General features: G+C 34.6%; 1 protein-coding gene across 1 annotated transcript; it reads left to right on the top strand.

Moving 5' to 3' along the window:
• Positions 1 to 3,293: 3,293 nt before the first annotated feature.
• On the top strand, positions 3,294 to 17,642 carry LOC132944955 (neuroligin-4, Y-linked-like). Its single transcript, XM_061014526.1, has 11 exons — positions 3,294 to 3,999; positions 11,826 to 12,020; positions 13,195 to 13,389; positions 13,672 to 13,957; positions 14,046 to 14,175; positions 14,257 to 14,484; positions 14,574 to 14,725; positions 14,822 to 14,922; positions 15,005 to 15,876; positions 15,949 to 16,296; positions 16,421 to 17,642. Exons 1-11 carry the CDS (start codon positions 3,522 to 3,524, stop codon positions 17,117 to 17,119), a joined length of 3,684 nt encoding a protein of 1,227 aa, XP_060870509.1. The 5' UTR covers positions 3,294 to 3,521; the 3' UTR covers positions 17,120 to 17,642.
• Positions 17,643 to 18,049: the final 407 nt, after the last annotated feature.

Below are 18,049 nucleotides of genomic sequence, written 5' to 3'. Positions count from 1 at the left end.
TTAGGATTCATCAAATACACTGGGCTTAAATTAATATACTTGTTTACTTACTATAATATTTATTACCACGGAAACAAACTTCAAATTTCGGTCAAAACTTTGGCGATTGTACGAGAACATATTTTTTAAACATACATTAAAATATATTGATTAATCAACCCCTTAGCTATATTTTAGGATATACTTCTTTTGTTTATTATAATAAGATGTAGTTAAGTCTTTAACTGTGTACCATACCTACAATATTTTATAATAAGTTTATATTATAATATAAATTATGATGTACCTATATAGCTAGGCATATTATAATTTATGATTTATATTTTATTATAATTTTTAAAACTATATGAGTATTTATTATTTATTTTATATATTTTATATGACTTATTTAGTCTATACAGGTGCACATTTTTTGTCTAACTGTTACCCCTTTTTTTATTTTTGGATCCACTCCATGTATAAATTAATTAGTTTATATAAATAACATCAATTCATAATTATTGTAAACACACACATGCAATATATTACGTATATTAAATGAAAATAGCTCGTTTATCGACTGCAGATAATTGATAAACTAACTTATAGTAAGGTATATTGTGTGAGTATAAGGTACGAATTTTACGAATAATTATAATATTTATTTACTAATAATACTATGCCATATGAATAGAAAAATGAAAATAATGAATACAGTTTGGATTACATAATTAAGAACTAAAAAAAATAGTAACAATAATAAAACTATATAAATAGGTATACATCTCATAAATTAATATCTTACTATAATGAGAACTATGGTGGTCAATACTGCATACAACAATATAATATATAATTTACTTATTAATATAGTAATATTACTAAGACTATATTTATACTAAGACCCATTGATTTTCTGCACAGAACGTATCTGTATAGTTTTTATTTATCGCTTAATCGCCAGTAGTGAACTTCTATCGTAAGCGTGATTTTGCCCGTTCCATCATTGAAAATCCCACTAAAAAATGTATAGTTTATAAACGGTGTACAAACATTTAATGTACAATACAGCTATAATACAATAGTTACGAAACATTATGTTTAGCGTGGTGTTTTTATTAATACAAATTGTTGATATCGATGCAGCCTAGCCAACCAGGGGCAGTTCTCGACAAGTCCCAAGAGTGATGGGTGAAAATATTTTACACATACTTTCATACTGCAATACATACTCATCTCGATTTTTTCTTCGTCCATTGATGGGCACATGACAATTCGTTTAATGTTTTATACACTTTATAATGGTTTTCATTTATTATTAATGTTTTATGTTTTGATGGCAATGATGACGACTATTAGAGTTACATATATTTACGTATTTAAAGAGGCCAAGAAGGGGTGGGTCCACCCATTTACTACCACCCATCCCCCGTCGTCCGTCACTGAGCTCAGCGGATTATTATTGCTACGTCTTTACACATAATAATATCATAGTTTACTTACGCAGTTACGCGTACGATAGTATATAATAATATATTTATTTATTTATTCATTTACGGCAAGAAAATAATATAATATCATTAGGTAGGTATACAATTATAATATGATCTCGACGAATGCCACCCCTCCCCCCCTCCCCCCGAAAGACCCACTTAGGTTTGCCGAAAAGGGTTAGGTGGTCGTCGATTCCGTCGGGTTTGACATTTGGCATTGGCCCGTCGTCGTAACCGTACGGTTGCAGTTGTAGTCGCCGCCTCCGGTTGTTGTGTGGTGGTTTAAATTTAGAACGTGTGTAGGCCTTGGTAGCGGCGGCGGCAACGTCGTCGTCGTGGCGAACGAACGTATACACTCGGAAGCTGGTAACGAATGCTCTTAATGGGCCTAATACCGGACGACTTTGCGAATTTCAGACGCACCACGTGTGTGTGTGACCATTATATTCCTTCCGCCGGAATGCGCGCACAGACTTATAATTAAAAACGTGCGCGTTTCCTGTCAATGTTTGTATATGTGCGGGTACGGGGTACCTACTTTTTTTTTTTTGGGGGGGGGGAGAGTCTTCAAAACGTGGACCATAGACTTTTCGAAAAAATAATCGCAACAAACGAATCGATGTAATATTATATTATTATGCGTACCTGTTATACGGGAAATAATGCAGGTATGGCGCGAGTGATGTATTACTGTGACTGCGATGAACTAGATAAATCTCGTTTACATTATTTATAATAAGTGATTACATCTACCATCTACGTTCTGTATAACCATATGGTTACGATATCGTAACCTTTAATATACTTCGACTATAAATCCTACTATATAGCCCTGATCTATATGATATTATATAATATTATAATAATATATCATAAATAATGATCATAATATTATATTATAGAGATTTATCATTTATTCTCTATATAATATAATGATTAGAATTAAAAATAAGATGAAACCTAGGAAGTAGGCAACTTTTTGATAGTAATAATTCGTGGACGTAACAGTTGAATGGCGTTTAATGTATTTATGAAAACCTATAATTTATTCAAGCCTGGGTGGATTATACTCGAGTAAGTAGTAGATATAATATATTATATTGGTATTTGGTAGCATACTTGATAATGCACCAAAGCACGGAGCAACAGTGTAAGCAAATCCATACCGGAAAAGTAAACGATTTACACATCGACCTTAGTAAGTATTTGTGATAATGTAGGAATCTGCCCAAAGCCAATATCGTGTGAATATTATTGGCATTGATAATATTTAAGTCGCACAAATATTATAACAACGTGAATGGTGAATAGTCTCGGGATGGGGTTTAATTAAAATTTCCAACGCACCGTAAAAGTGCCCAACGTAAATTTTTTTTTATATTATTGTAACACGCCGTTCCCGATAGTATATGAACGGGTATTTATACTCGGAAATCATATCAATTAAAATGTGCACGACAACTGGGCGTTTTTGCTAATAATAAAATATTATTTATCAAGAACGACGGTCGCGCGTCGGCCGGACACAATATGAAGAAAATCGATGGCGTACCTAAAGTATACAATACTGGCTGATCGAATTTCCACTCAGAATTTTCCACCGGTGACACGATCGGCGCCGGACCGATGATCCGCTGTGACACGATAACTATATTATACCGTTGTTGATCGCCACACACGAAAACCGTCGGTCTATTTATTTATATTATTATAAGAAACACATCCCGAGTATTTACGTTGGCAGGCCCGCGAGCGCCCGAACGCGGCGGCCGCAGCCGGCGGGTGGAACATATTTTAAATAGCTCGGCGGCCGTGTGTACGCCGCGGCCGCGCGCGTGTCAGTGTGTGACTACGCGTAAGCACGTGCGCTATAGTGTCCGTGTGCGTGTGCTGCGTTCGCGACTGTGTGTAATATTATTATATATCATCGTAATGCGTGTGCGTGTGCGAAAGACCCGCGCGACAGCGTAATACAAATCGGTGCCGGTATACAGAACGGCGGTCGCGGTTCATCGCGCAGCCATCGGGTTCGATGCGGCGGCGGCCGTCATGGGCGGCGGCGGAACGGCGACGCTGGCCCTGGTCGTGGTGACCGCGGCCGCGGCCGTGGTGATGGTCGCCGGCGGCGTCCGTCCTGAAGTGCTCGGCTACACCGAGACGGTGTGGCTGGACCGGCAGGGACCGCTCAAAGGCCTCATCACCACTGTCGGCGGAGGGGCCGAGCAGCGGCTGGACAGGGTCGAAGTGTACTTGGGCGTGCCGTACGCCGCGTCCCAAGAGAGGTTCATGCCACCTGGCGAGTCACCTACGTGGTGCCCGAAGGCGGACGACGGGTCGTTCGACAGGAGCCACTGCCGGCCGCTACGGGCCGAGTATCTGAAACCGGTGTGCCCGCAGCGGCCGCCCGATCTTCTGGTGGCCAACAAGCGGCTGTCGGCCGTCCGGCAGAACTACCTGAAGCGGCTGACGTCTTACCTGGGCAACCAGAGCGAGGACTGTCTGTACCTGAACATATACGCCCCGCACGGTAAGTCGTCAACAGTTTAGATAATCGGTTTCAGCCTGTCCGGCGTTCAGTTGGGGTGTTTACGACTTAAACGTAAAAGCATAGCCGTGATTCGCGAACGTGATTTTAAATTGTTTTCATTTCTATAATATAGGATTAAAGTGATGAGTTCATTTTTCATTTAACCATTGAATATTTTAATAATTGTATACAGATATACTGTATCACAGATACTATATAACAATAGATGGGTTACATTACAAAATTCAACTGTATAATATTATAAAATTAAATAATATATTAAAACACGTTCAACTATACAAGTAGAATTTGTTACATGAAACGACTAGGTGGGCAATATAAATATAAAATAAATTAAATAGAATAATAACGAAAACATTAGATTCGCTAAAATCTAGTGTTCTATACTAATATACACGCCACACTATCATCAGAATACTATCAATGTATATCTAAAAATTTAAATGTTTTAAATTAATTTTTTATGCGGGTATTGTTTAATGCAATTCATCAATAATTTTGAAACAAAATAATGGCATTTCATTCTTTTGTTAAAATATTATATCATAATATGATCATCTTCAAGAAAATTAATAAATATTCAGCATTAAAGGTCAATTTTGATTTAATCATTCTATCGTATCTTTCTTTTCAGAAGTCAACCGTAAATGTGATAAATCACATGCGTAACATCAATGCTTATAATATGTTTTATGATACACGAGCAAACCTATTGGCTATTGTCGGTTCTTACTTTTTATAATTTATGTATAAGCTAATATTCTCTAATTTTGAAATTAAACATATTTTTTTTACTTTTATAGTTTATAGTTTCAATAAATTTTAACATGAAGTATAAATGTATAACATTGGCAATTGGCGTAATATTCGATTTTTATGAACAGCAGCAATGATAACAATATATAGTGTACGTGTTTTCTAGAAGAATATAGTATTTTTCATTTGATTTTTCGTCTTAATAGTAAAATAATCTTTAATAATAACATTATGAGTAACGCCGTATACCTATTTATTCGCTGAGCACTGAGCAGATTAGGATGTATATGATTAGGACAATATTTGTATACGTAAAATATTTGTTTCAAATCCAATAAACATTTTAATAATTAGATTTGTTCAAAAAATAATCATTTGCTTATAAATGAGAATATTTATTTTGTATACATAAAGTTCAAAATTACCATGCTTCAAAGGACTCTTCACGCTAATTATATTTTTTACGGTTCGATTAGCTTTGCCTAATTTTTAATTTATGTTTCAAGCTTGGCATGTTGAAATTGAGTAGATTTGGGTTAAAAATCATTAATCGGTAAATCGGTTAATATCTTAAAATACACTTTAAATAAATTTTGATCTCGTTAACTCCAACTCAATTTTTAATTATTTTGGAGTGAAACATGAAAACGTCGAGCATAACGTGTGTAAGCACACTATTGCACACGCTATACGCGTATGTATATTTATAAAACCATGATAAAATAACACTGACAAGTTGCGTTGTTTTTGGGGCTGATGGAATCTCACCACACGATGTTTGCTTCCGGTTTCTGATTACTTTTGAGGAGAATATGGTAACAAGGCGCAAGTGCAGTGTATGCCTCGTAAGTGACATTTTCAATACCGAAACGCTTAAACGCGAAGTAACGACGCGTTAAAAATAACTATAGCTATACATTATACACGTCGAATACAAATATTTCACTTATACGTTAAAAATATCAAACATTTTAATATTATGTACTACTTTAACGGTAGTGATATCACTTTACACTCGAAACAAATCCGACAAAAGTTAATTTATTGAAAATCGTTATCTAAAGTTTCGACTATCATAATATAGTAATAATATTAAGTATTAAAATCTTAAATACCTCGAGAGCATAGTTGTACTTAGGTCTTAGAGGGATGGAGGAAGGTGAGGTTGCAATTTTTCAAAGGATTTAGCAATATAAGCGACATCGTCATTACTGTCCCTATACTCCATAACTTACGAGCATCTACCTTTGTCATTACTCATTCGTCATCATGAATGCCGAAAAATATAAAATCATTTTATATAACCTATGATAATTAATTATGGCTTACTCGTGTTAGTTATAGTGTACAGTAGCTACTACTGATGTAGTGCTCTAAAATCAAAGTTATATATTTAAATTTATGAACGTAATTTATTACTAGTTATTAAGTACTTATTTTACGTTTTAATCATTTTAAAAATTTAACTTTTGTTCTTAAATTAAATTCAAATATCTGTGTTCCTACCTATATACCTAAGAGTTATTCTTAAATCTTATTTTCAGTTTTGTTGTGGTAATGTGGTTTATTGATCATAGTTAAGAATTTGAATTATAGGATTGCCATCTAAGCTTTATACCAAGAGTGTCAAAACTCATAATACGTTTCTGTTTGAGACTCTCAAGTATACAGGATGACTTTTTTATTACAGCAAACTCTCATTATCCCAAAAAGTATTACAGTTTTAGGAAATATATAAATAAGAATAATTTATACTTAGGTGATAGGTGTTATACCATAGTGTAGGTACAGTTATATTATTTATGTGTACTGCCTTAAACGGTTAATCAATTTATTCTAAAAATCCAAGATATGTGTATATAATATGTTAAGTATATAATAATTATAAAATGAGGTCATTTGGTATAAGATGAAAACATATCATCGCTATTGTACACATAACGACCGTGGATCGGTCAGCGTATTTTTAGTCGTACATGATTTATACCAGATAGAAATATAGAATAGCAGTATGTCATCCTGGGTCTTTGCTTCCGGTGAAAAAAATCTTTGTAGCATATTTTTGTTAAATATGTTTTTGACGTAAAATAAACAGCGTGTTCTTCTAAAACTACGTGGCGCAATGCAAGACATAATGTTTGGATGTCATTCAAATGTCTTGAACAAGTTAATTGAATATTTGTCGTACACTGTACCAATTGTCGAAATTCTATTTTAACATTTTCGGTTTTCAAAGAGTCGGGTAAGATAGTTAAGATAGCAACGGTATTTAATAACTTTAATTTGTAATAATTAATAAATAATAATGTGTATGGCCTATTCAAGGCCTCCGCCTCTATCCAAACATATTTTCAATATTTAAAAATAATGTTTAACACTATATTTATTAATCATAAATGGCTGTAATACATTTTGTTTTCGTCATACATTTAACTAGATGTCATAACGTAAATTCAGTATTGTCTAAAAGTATAATACACATATTTGGGACCTCCTTCCACGAAAAAAATATCCAGCTGTATATATCTCTATATAATCTTATGTATATAATATTATATCCTCAAACGGATTTTGATTCTGAAAATAATATTATACTTGGAGGGGGTTCAATTTTAAGTTTATTGTACGTAATTAATTTCCCTACAATTGGATTACAACAGACAAGAACGATAATAAACAAAGCCGTTAACAAATAATTATGTGTAACTCATCATTTAATATCCGTGTAGGTAGTAAATAATAATATATAATTCGTTTAATGCGAGAGAGTAATCGTAAAATATGCCAAGAATCGGAATTTGGTTTAGAATTTGTATACATTTTTCATGTAGTGAAAAAATGTTGTTTTCAAATATATATTTTTTTTCGAGTGTTTACTGTCAAACCATATTATAAGATTTTTGGCATGTAATTGCGAAATGTAAATTATAGTTTTAGTATTCACTTTCGTTTTAAAATATTTTTATCGCCAACATATAATATGACCTACTACAGTTCGTATTAATGTCGTATATAGTGAGGTCTGAGATTATGTAAATATTGGTTTAACGAGATGGCGTATCGGCCGAGTATAGTTCACGGACAAGGGATTCTGAAAAGCAGTAATAATAGGCCACGTCGTAAATTCTATACACCTATAATACAATACGTTTACAATAGACACAATAATAATATTTAAATGATGTCGTCTTCTAAACGAATACGGGCATTATAATGTAGTTTGAAATGGAAAGACGCGTGTTCGTTTCTCGGTGTGTAAAGAAAAGAGCGATACCCTTTGGCACTGCACGGAATTGAATGCCGTCGTCGTAGTCGTCACGTGCGTACTTAGCTCATAACGACACCGGTAAACGACCTCACCAAAGCGCACGTGGTATCTTAAATATAAATCCGAATAATCGCATAAAAAAAAGTTCTTCTCTTCGTGTCGTTCCGGTCCTCCTTTCCGTACGTCGTGTCGTCTTCACATCGGCGCATAGGTGACAGAGATAGACACGCGACGGTGTATACACCGTCTATAGAGTATAGACAGAGAAAGAAAATTATGTACAGGCGGCTATACTGATGCTAGTCCAGTAATATATATATATGTGTGTGTGTGTGTTAACACGGCGTCACAGCACACACATATAAATCCTATGTCTTATGTGTAAAAATGTAATAAAAAGAACCCGGTAATTGCCTGGCGTGGACGTGTTGGCCCGGGTCCAAAGCGAGAATGAATACACGTCCGCAAACACCCTATTACTATTTCGGTATATATTTTCAATATTGTATATAATTATTTTTAATACATAACTTAACGCGGCCATTGCGACTGTAAAGGTAAGGGTGAGTGAAGATTTAAATATATATTGCACTTACGGTGTGGAGAGGGGGTGTTGTGGTGAATGATCCGGAGAATACAAGAACAACTGACAATTTGGACAAGTTCTTATCCTCGAATGCAGTGAAAGTGTGGCATGTATTGTAATATTTACCTTACAATAACAGCAGTATACTAATTGATCAAAAATTATCGTATTGCAGTTATTGCATATTTTTAGTATATCTTTTTAAAGTGGTTAACGTGGTGTTTTCCTTTTAGTCTCTTCGCATTAAGAGGATGTCGGCACACTATTTGTTTTCTCTCTCTGACCCTGGCGCAACATCGCAAATTGTACGTTCACAATAATGATTATAATCATAATAATTCTAAAATTAGAGAGAAATGACCTCGTATAAAGTTTAAAGGCAAGAATATTATCTAGGGCATCTCATAGGCTTTTTATTATATTTTAATTTTAAAGTGAGTTATGAGTATTTTAAATTTGTTAGTTGTTTATACCTACATCTTGGAATACTCATAACTCGATTTCCAATTAAAATCTAATAAGACACCTATGAGAGATGTTGTACGTAGTTCACGCATGCGCTGTCACCGCATTACTAACGAATAGCAGTGGCGTGAACGGGGTTACATTTACGCAGTTATATAAATTAAAAAAAGGATGGGTAGTGGTTGGTACTTGGCAGGTCAGTGTCTGATATAAAACAATTGACTTTGAAATTATAACAGCTAACTAATATTGTATGATTTTCTATTAATCGGTACTGGGTAAGTGGGAGGGTAGTCAATAATCATAAGAATTAAATTGCGTAACTCAGAGGTATTCAAACTGTACGTCACGGCTCCCAGGGGTGTTGAGAGAGTTGTTGAAGAGAGCTGCGTCAAAGTACCGGAAACCAAAATTAATGTAGGTCAAGTATAATTAATATAATTATTATTTATATTCATTAAAGTGATTATGAAAACGATAATGAAACACATTACCCGACTATTTGAAGTTGTATTTCTAGTACTAAAGTCACTGTTAAAATCACCCATATTGGCTACAATATTGAATTCGTATTGTTTCATTTTTTCATAATAATTTGGGAGCCGTAAAAATATTGTGAACTCACAAAGGAGCAGCGGGATGAAAAAGATTGAATGCCCCTGGCGTAACTGCAGATAAAAAATGATCACGCCACCACTCCTTACGAATAACATAACAAATGATAGGATAAGAATCCATTTTACTCAGTTGTTTAATATTACAGTGAAACAGGTTAATCTGAAATATTGTGCATTTATGTGACGAGTGTGTTCAGGATTTCGAACTATAGGCGGACACAATAAGACTATTGTTCATACGTATAAGTTATTATACATATTTTATTATAATACAATTACAGATAATATATTAATATATATTATTATACCGGTGTAATCGTATAAATGTATGTAATATGTTGGTATATACTATATAGGTACCGAATATCGTATGCAAGTATTTTTTATAACTTTTTAGACTGTCCCAGATGGTAATCGTGGACCGAAACAGCTGCTGCGTTGTCAAACGTAAACCGACATCACATATATGACGTGTTTTGTCGTTCGGCGAAAAAAAAATTAATAATAATAATAAATAGTATCAAAATATTACTCGTAAATCGGTACCTACGTGTCTACGTATAGTTCCGTTTCCTGTACGTCCCTTACTGGAAATTGTCGTTAATTTTATTATTATAATCAGTCAAAAGTTGTGTCTTACAATCCACTTGCTACCCACATATCTATCGTTTTACAGATCAATGCATAAATTATTTTATTCGTAACTTTTTAAATATAAAAATACTATCATATACTACACCTTTTCAGAGCTGTTAACCTATATTTTTAAACATTTAAATATTAATACACTAATATTGCCAATCTTAAATCTAAAAAATGAAAGAAAAATTTTGTTTTTTCAATAATATCCCTCGACGTAATTAACCATTTACGTATGTATAAAATATATTTAGACAGCAATTTACATAAAAAATTAAAAACCTGAAGTAATTTACAGTGACCCGTACCTAATTCATATATTATGTTATTTATTTTTCCTTAGTTAGATGATCAATAATCATAAAGTATAAAGCCGCCATTATATTAATTTATCCTTCTTCAAACTCCAGCCAAGTTTTTAATCACTTACAGTCATGCACTATTGTTGCGAACTCTTGAATTATTATTTATATTGTTACGGGTTATAAGCTTATTAACGTGATGGGTCCATGAATGATGAATCTGATCATGATCTCACAAATTGTATGGATTTATACACTTGTCATAATCTACAGGTAACAATAACAAGTAAACATTTTTTTTTTTTTAAATCTAGTGAGATAAATAGAGTAAGGAAAAACTACACATCTGTAAGTTTGCCATTACACTCGTTGGTTAGTGGTGGTAGTGGTGTATTCCCCACGCATATAACAAATTATTTAAAGCTCAATCGGAACGAAAAGCTAATGTTTACTCTACCACGTCGGTAAACAAAATAACACTGAGACAGCGTCAATCATGCATTCGAGTAACCTATAAAAATAATATTCTCGCGATTCGAGTTAATAGCGGTACATGATTAAAAACATAACACAAATTACGTAACTATAAGTCGATTGTGATTATCAGGTATATATAGTATACGATATACTATCGTTAGCGAGTTATAATATCCATTTACGCAATAATTAAGTGTAATTATACCGGCGATCCGTGAATCTTTTGAATTATAATTATTGAAAAATCCATATGTACCTGCTGGGATAAGTGAAATTTCAAAATAATAACAATTATGTATATACCTAAATTACAAATATTGCAGTACTTACACAATATTATTTATTTTCATTTTAAGTATACCTAAACATAATTTTATATACATTTTCTCCCGATGATATTTTGCATGCGTGATTGGTGTTTCTGATTGATTACTCGATCTATTCCAATGTTAAGAGTGTGAAGATAGTCTGTACTCACTACTCTATTATTATTGCAATATTACCTATGACCGTTTACTGAGGTAAACGAGGGTCATCAATCATCATACTATATAGACAATAATATATACATATATAATCTGTACCTATATATTATATATACAGAACGATCAATTAATAACCTGCAGCCAGCTGAACAAAAATATTATACATGTAATATATTAAATATAAAATGTACATAATATTTTTTTTTATAGATCCAAAAAACGAAATGAACGATGAAGCGGGAAACGGTTACAAAGCCAACACCAAGAAGAGCAAGTACGCTGTGATAATGTTCATTCATGGTGAATCGTTTGAGTGGAACTCTGGCAACCCGTACGACGGTTCCGTGCTAGCTAGCTACGGAAAAGTTATTTTTATTACAATTAACTACCGCGTGGGCGTTTTAGGTGAGTCCTGCTCTCTCATGTGTATAATATAATATACCTGACATCGCGTACGTTTGTGCGGCCGATAGCAGCAGGTATTATGCTAAAGATCCTTACCCATTGCCAAAGTAAGGCGATGAAATGTTTACGATTACGTTTAGGCACGCATTCTTGATTCTTCCGAGTAAAATAATCACACGATAACATGGACGGTCGGTAATTGGGCCACATTTTATCTACCTGTTTTGTATAAAATATTTGCTTACATTTGACTACCCGGACATTGGGCCACAAATGAAATCTATATTTTTAAAGTGTACCCGGAGATTGGGCCATAAATGAGTAGCATAAAAATATACGAATATATTATTATATATAACGCTTATTAACTAATTATTATTTTTTTCTAATACATAAAAATACGTGGAGGGAAAATAATATCGTCACAAATATAAGTACCAAAATCGGAAAATTTCTGTGGCATCTCACTTATAAAATCCATTGCAACGCAGTTACCTACTTCTTCTGGATTTAAAAATGGAATTCCAAAGTATGTTTCCTAGCCATTTACCTAGGTATTTCAGAAGTCTTACCTTTATATTCTTTACTTAAGACTACAGCCCAAATTTTTCACCACCGTGATTGTACAACGGGAAAATCTATATCCTACAATTTCTATGTCAGCCCATGTACCTATGCTTAATTCCTTCTTGAAATCCTTAAATCGACAGTAACTTTTGTTGGTTTAAAATGTAAACCATGATTAGAGAAATAAAGGATAATTCATTTTAATGTTAAGTATTTTTTACTTGTCTTGAAGTAGATAAAATACTATAGAAACATATGAATTATCTTTGAACAGAAAATAATTAGTAAAAATGCTTTGCAAAGTATCCAAAAGTGAAGTCAACATAAATAGATTCTAACGAAAATAAGAAATTTAAATATAATATTATGTTATGTTGTATTATATACCTACTAAAGAGTAAAGGTAATAGGTATATATAGTATTTGTATCTACACACCTGTATGGCATATTATATCTGGTCCCTGAAGTAGATTTGCTTGTTCGCTATTGTCGGTGTTGAATAGGACCAGATCGATATTACTCATATAACGTACTAACGTGTAGGTATTATATAATAATATTGTAACTGTAAATATTATAGTATTTTTGTCGAATATATTCGTGTAGGTTTTTTAAAGTCCAACGGTGGAGACATTCCTGCTAGTAATTTCGGCCTGTTAGATCAAATGGCTGCCTTAGAGTGGATCAAGAATAACATACAAGCGTTTGGCGGTAACCCAAATGCGGTTACGGTGATGGGACACGGTACCGGAGCAGCTTGCGCGAATTTTCTAATGATGGCGCCACCGGTCAATAACAATAGTGAGTAACACTCACTTATACACTGAACGAAATAACGAATATATTTTTTAAAAACAACGCGTGTTCGCTGTATGTAATAGTAATAGAGTTATTTAAACATGATGCTAGTTTACACATACTAAAAAAACACCATTGATCTCATAATAAAATTAATGCTATATTGCTATAATGCTATCGCGTTGTAATCTAAATATGTTTGAAAACAGTATTACAGTAATAAAATATATTATATATATATTTAATTGTTATAAACGAGTTCCATTTTTGTGTGAATCCTGCCAGATTTATTCCAAAGAGCTATACTGATGAGTGGTTCAGCTTTGTCTGATTGGGCGTGGGTGAAAAATCCGATCATGAACACTATACAAGTTGGCCAGTCGTTGAACTGCGAGCCAGGTGGCAACGAGAAATTTTTCGAATGCTTGCGAAGGAAACGATTTACGGATCTGGTGTCAACCAAGATGTACTTACCGCCGTTCGTCACCGTGTTCGGTCCGATGGTCGATGGCGTGATGATTACCAACGAACCACTGCCGTTATTGAAAGAACACAAGAACTTAATGAAAAAGTATATATTTTACTACAACGAACGACCAAATCATAATAATAATAAAAAACATACACAAACATGATTTTTTAACAAATGTAATTTTCAGTTATAAAATCCTAGCCGGCGTCACGGAATACGAAAGTTACCACTTGCTGGATAGCGTGTCACTAGCGCATGGTATGTTAGAAAACGAACAAAACAAAGTATTGTTGGATTACATGAAAGCTAAGTTCGAGGTAAGTAATTAAATTATTTTATTCTCCATGTATTTAAATATATTTATGTTATATATGTATAATGGTAATTGTTTTCCAAAGCTTTTTCCAGATTTCACTCTTACGGCCACTTTAGCACAATACACCGACCGTAATCGAACGTGGTCTTCATCGGGAGCTCTGGAAAATCGTGATGTCTTGTTGGATATTCTAAGTGATGCCATGGTTTTAGCACCTTTAACACAACTTGCCGAAATCCAGTCAGAGGTCAACGAAAACACGTACTTCTACGTTTTTACTCATAGAAGTACTTTTAGCGAATACGACGTGGTAAAATCCATTTAAAACGATATACGACAGACTATTTAACGATTATGTTGTTATATTATTTACAATATTATCTATTTATTATATTATAGGTAAAAAAAAGTATAAACGGCGAAGATTTACCGTATGCTTTGGGTGTACCATTGGGTGGTAATACAATTCATCTTAAAACTCAATATGACCCAAAGGAAAAAAGATTATCAGAAATGATAATGACTCATTGGAGTAATTTTGCTAAAACAGGGTAAAAATAATTGATCTCTATATTTTTATTATAATTCCTTAATTAAAAAGAGACAAAATCGAAAAAAAAATAAATTACAAATTAATATGTACTTAGAGACCCAAATTTTTCAAAAAAATCATACCAAAATGAATGGAAAATGAATAATGTACGATGGCCGAAATACAATACTGCAAATCGTGCTTACTTGGAACTAAGTCAGTCAATACGTTATATAATATTAAGATGATTCAATTAATCGATTCTAATAATATGATTGTTATATTTCAACGATTTCAGATTTGACGAACAGGCAAAGAGTGAATTATAGAACAAGTAAGTGTAAATTTTGGAACGTAGATCTTCCACAAAGGATTGAAGACGAACGGCAAAAAGACGCAGAACAGTCTAAGCCGTCGTACTCTTCGTTGCCTGTGATACCGAAAGAGTCCCAACCACCGTGGATTGATCGTGAACCAATATTCAGCTTACCCACATTGATGCCAGAAGACCCAATGCCAAAGCCCGATGAGTTCCCAGAAGAACCCAACCCTGGCGAAGAGCCTTCGGCTGAACCATCCGATAAGACGGTCCAGGAAACCGTAGAAGCGTCGTCCTCTTTTGTCGTGTCTCTGATAATTATCATCGGGATACTTTTTCTGTTGGTCAACATCTGCGCATTCGGCGGAATTTACTATCAGAGGGATAAGTTGAGAGTTCGCGAACGTTTGTTCAACAACCGGTTTAGATGCAACGGTGCGAACACGAGCCGGACGTTTGACGACGATGACGACGAGCAGAACGACGTGTACATGAAAACGACTGCAGAGGAACCAGAAATAGCAAACGTGCATAAGTTTAACAAGAACCAAGCGTACGATTCAGTCGCGTTGGCCAGCGTAAAACCCGAAGCCATCGGTGGTAAACGGTTAGGGAAGTGGGCGGAAATATCGAGACAAAGAAGTAGTAGCACGATAACTATGGACCCACACACCCGGGTCAAGGAGTGGATTAACACGGAGATCATACAACGGTATTCCCCTAGGATTTTGCGGAGACAGCGGAGGGAAGATAAAAAAAGGCAGTTAGTGTGTGCTGAAGACCCGTCGGTGATGGCCGAAAAATCTGAAGTACCCGACGCTCATAAAGCAGCTGAAAAGACTAGAAATAAAGTAATGTATCACATAGTATTTCATTTTTTTTTCTTCTATATAACAATTTAATAAATGTATTTGTCTTCTTAGGTTTCTGTCGGTATTGACGCAACGCCGGCCGCCCGGACGATAAGTGTGTTAAAGCAAACGCCCATAGAGCTGACGAAATCGATGGACGCGATGGGTCACTTAGAAAGAGTAGAAATAAAACCATCGCTATCGTTGGGTTCGATTAACAAAAAAACTTTAACCAGAAGCGACGCACTCAACGATTGTGATGACTTATTGATGTCTTCGCAAGACACGTTACACAAGAGTTCCACTAGCATTCAATTGAAACCCGCTGTGAAAGAGAAGAGACCCGGCATTAAGGTCACTCATGGATACTCAAAATCGGAACCAGCGCGAGACATCCCAAAAGAACCTTTTTACACCCAAGTTAGTATCACACTGCAAACTGTGTGTATAATTGACTGTTTAATTATAATTAAATTTATTAACTTAATTTAAAATTAAGTTGAAATGTCAATCTTTTCTTTTCCTGACCGATTTCGTTTCACAGGTGTGTAAGCCAAAGACGTTGGCTGTGGCTTCGTCAAAAAACGCCAGCTTCGAATCGAGCTCGCATTACGAAGATATAAATGTTACATCCAAGGAGTATGCGATGAATGGTGGCAACGGCGGTGTAGACTGCTGTTCGGATGGCGGTGGTGGTGTCCGCCGGATCAAATACCCGAAAGTATTGCCGGACTTTCCGGCGCAATGCGGTCCCGTTAACGAGCGTAGACTGTCATTGCCTCCACCGTTGGCGGGAATACCCGAGGGGTCAGGAAAAATACCTCCACCGCCTCCCCCCAGGGTGTCGTCGACGCTGGGCAGGAAGAAGGATAAGGCGGACGCCATGACCGTCGCTGGGCCGTTCAACAGGCAACCGCAACAGGACACCATACCCGAGGAACACAAATCCTTGGTGGTGCCCTGCGTACCAAACAAGGTTTGTCCTGCGGTACAGGCGGCAACGGCCATGACGTTAACCGTCAAAAAACCCGTCGAGCCTAGGATTGTCATCAAAGCCAGTTCGGTGCAGCAGAACTCGCAGCACCAGCATCCACAGCACCTACAGCAACAGCTCCAGCAGAAGCAACCCAAAAGGATGAACATACCACGAGTAGTACACCCGCAAAACAGCGACCGGAACAACAAAACGACGGCAGCCGGAACCGAAGGTGACACGGGCACGATTAAGAGAAAGAAGAAATGAACTGGAGTCGGGCTTTTCTATCCTATCTACTAGAATACAAAAATTGTGCACCGCGAACTATATTATATTGTTTGACCATACAATATTATTAAAACAAAACGACAAGCCACTGTCGATTGTATTCTATTGTATTCTATTGTATTCTATTGTACTATGTGTATGTGTGTGTGTGTAAGTGTCTACTTGTATATTATGTTCTGCGATCGCCATATACATAGTGCTGATGTATATTGTATATTTTTTTTCATTTTTTTTTTTATAGTATTCGTAACACTGAGAAAGTTTCCTTCGAACTACCTACTTTGGTCGGATTTTTAATATAACGTTAGAAAAAAACATTTATATATAATATACTCTTAATGTTAATTTTTTTCTTTTTATATATTTATAATTAATTATCTGCCTTAACGTTACTTAGACTACAATCGAATTACCTAGATAGTAAATAATAATAAGTAATAACGGTCATTTCCGCTACCTATTGGCTATTGGATTAGATAAATAAAAGGTTTTTTTTTTAATATCGGTGCTTGCGATGCGAATTTATTTCATTTTAAACCGTTCGTGTTTATATTAATAAGTTTATATAATTTTTAAAGCTGTCATTGATTGGATTATCGCAAAGAAAATGTTTGGGGATAATGCAATCAATATCAGTGATCCATATAATTTTTTTTAAGAAACCAATGCTTGAACTAATTTTGGAAATCGTTTCCAAAATTAATTTAAATTGATTTTTGAGTTTTTGTACCTAGTTGAATTAATTTTCTCAGAAATTTATTTATAACACTTTATATTAATAGTTTTCATAGAAACTAATTTTAGAAAACGATTTATCTACAAATTAGAATATCCTATAACGATTTATGAAATTAATTTACCCAAAAAATCATTACCAGTAATCTATTAATAATATTTAAAAATTCTGCC

The sequence above is a fragment of the Metopolophium dirhodum genome, chromosome 5, assembly GCF_019925205.1.
Source record: "Metopolophium dirhodum isolate CAU chromosome 5, ASM1992520v1, whole genome shotgun sequence".
NCBI lineage: Eukaryota > Metazoa > Arthropoda > Insecta > Hemiptera > Aphididae > Metopolophium > Metopolophium dirhodum.
Note: the sequence above shows the minus strand (reverse complement) of the source record. Positions and strands in the feature narration are given on the sequence as shown.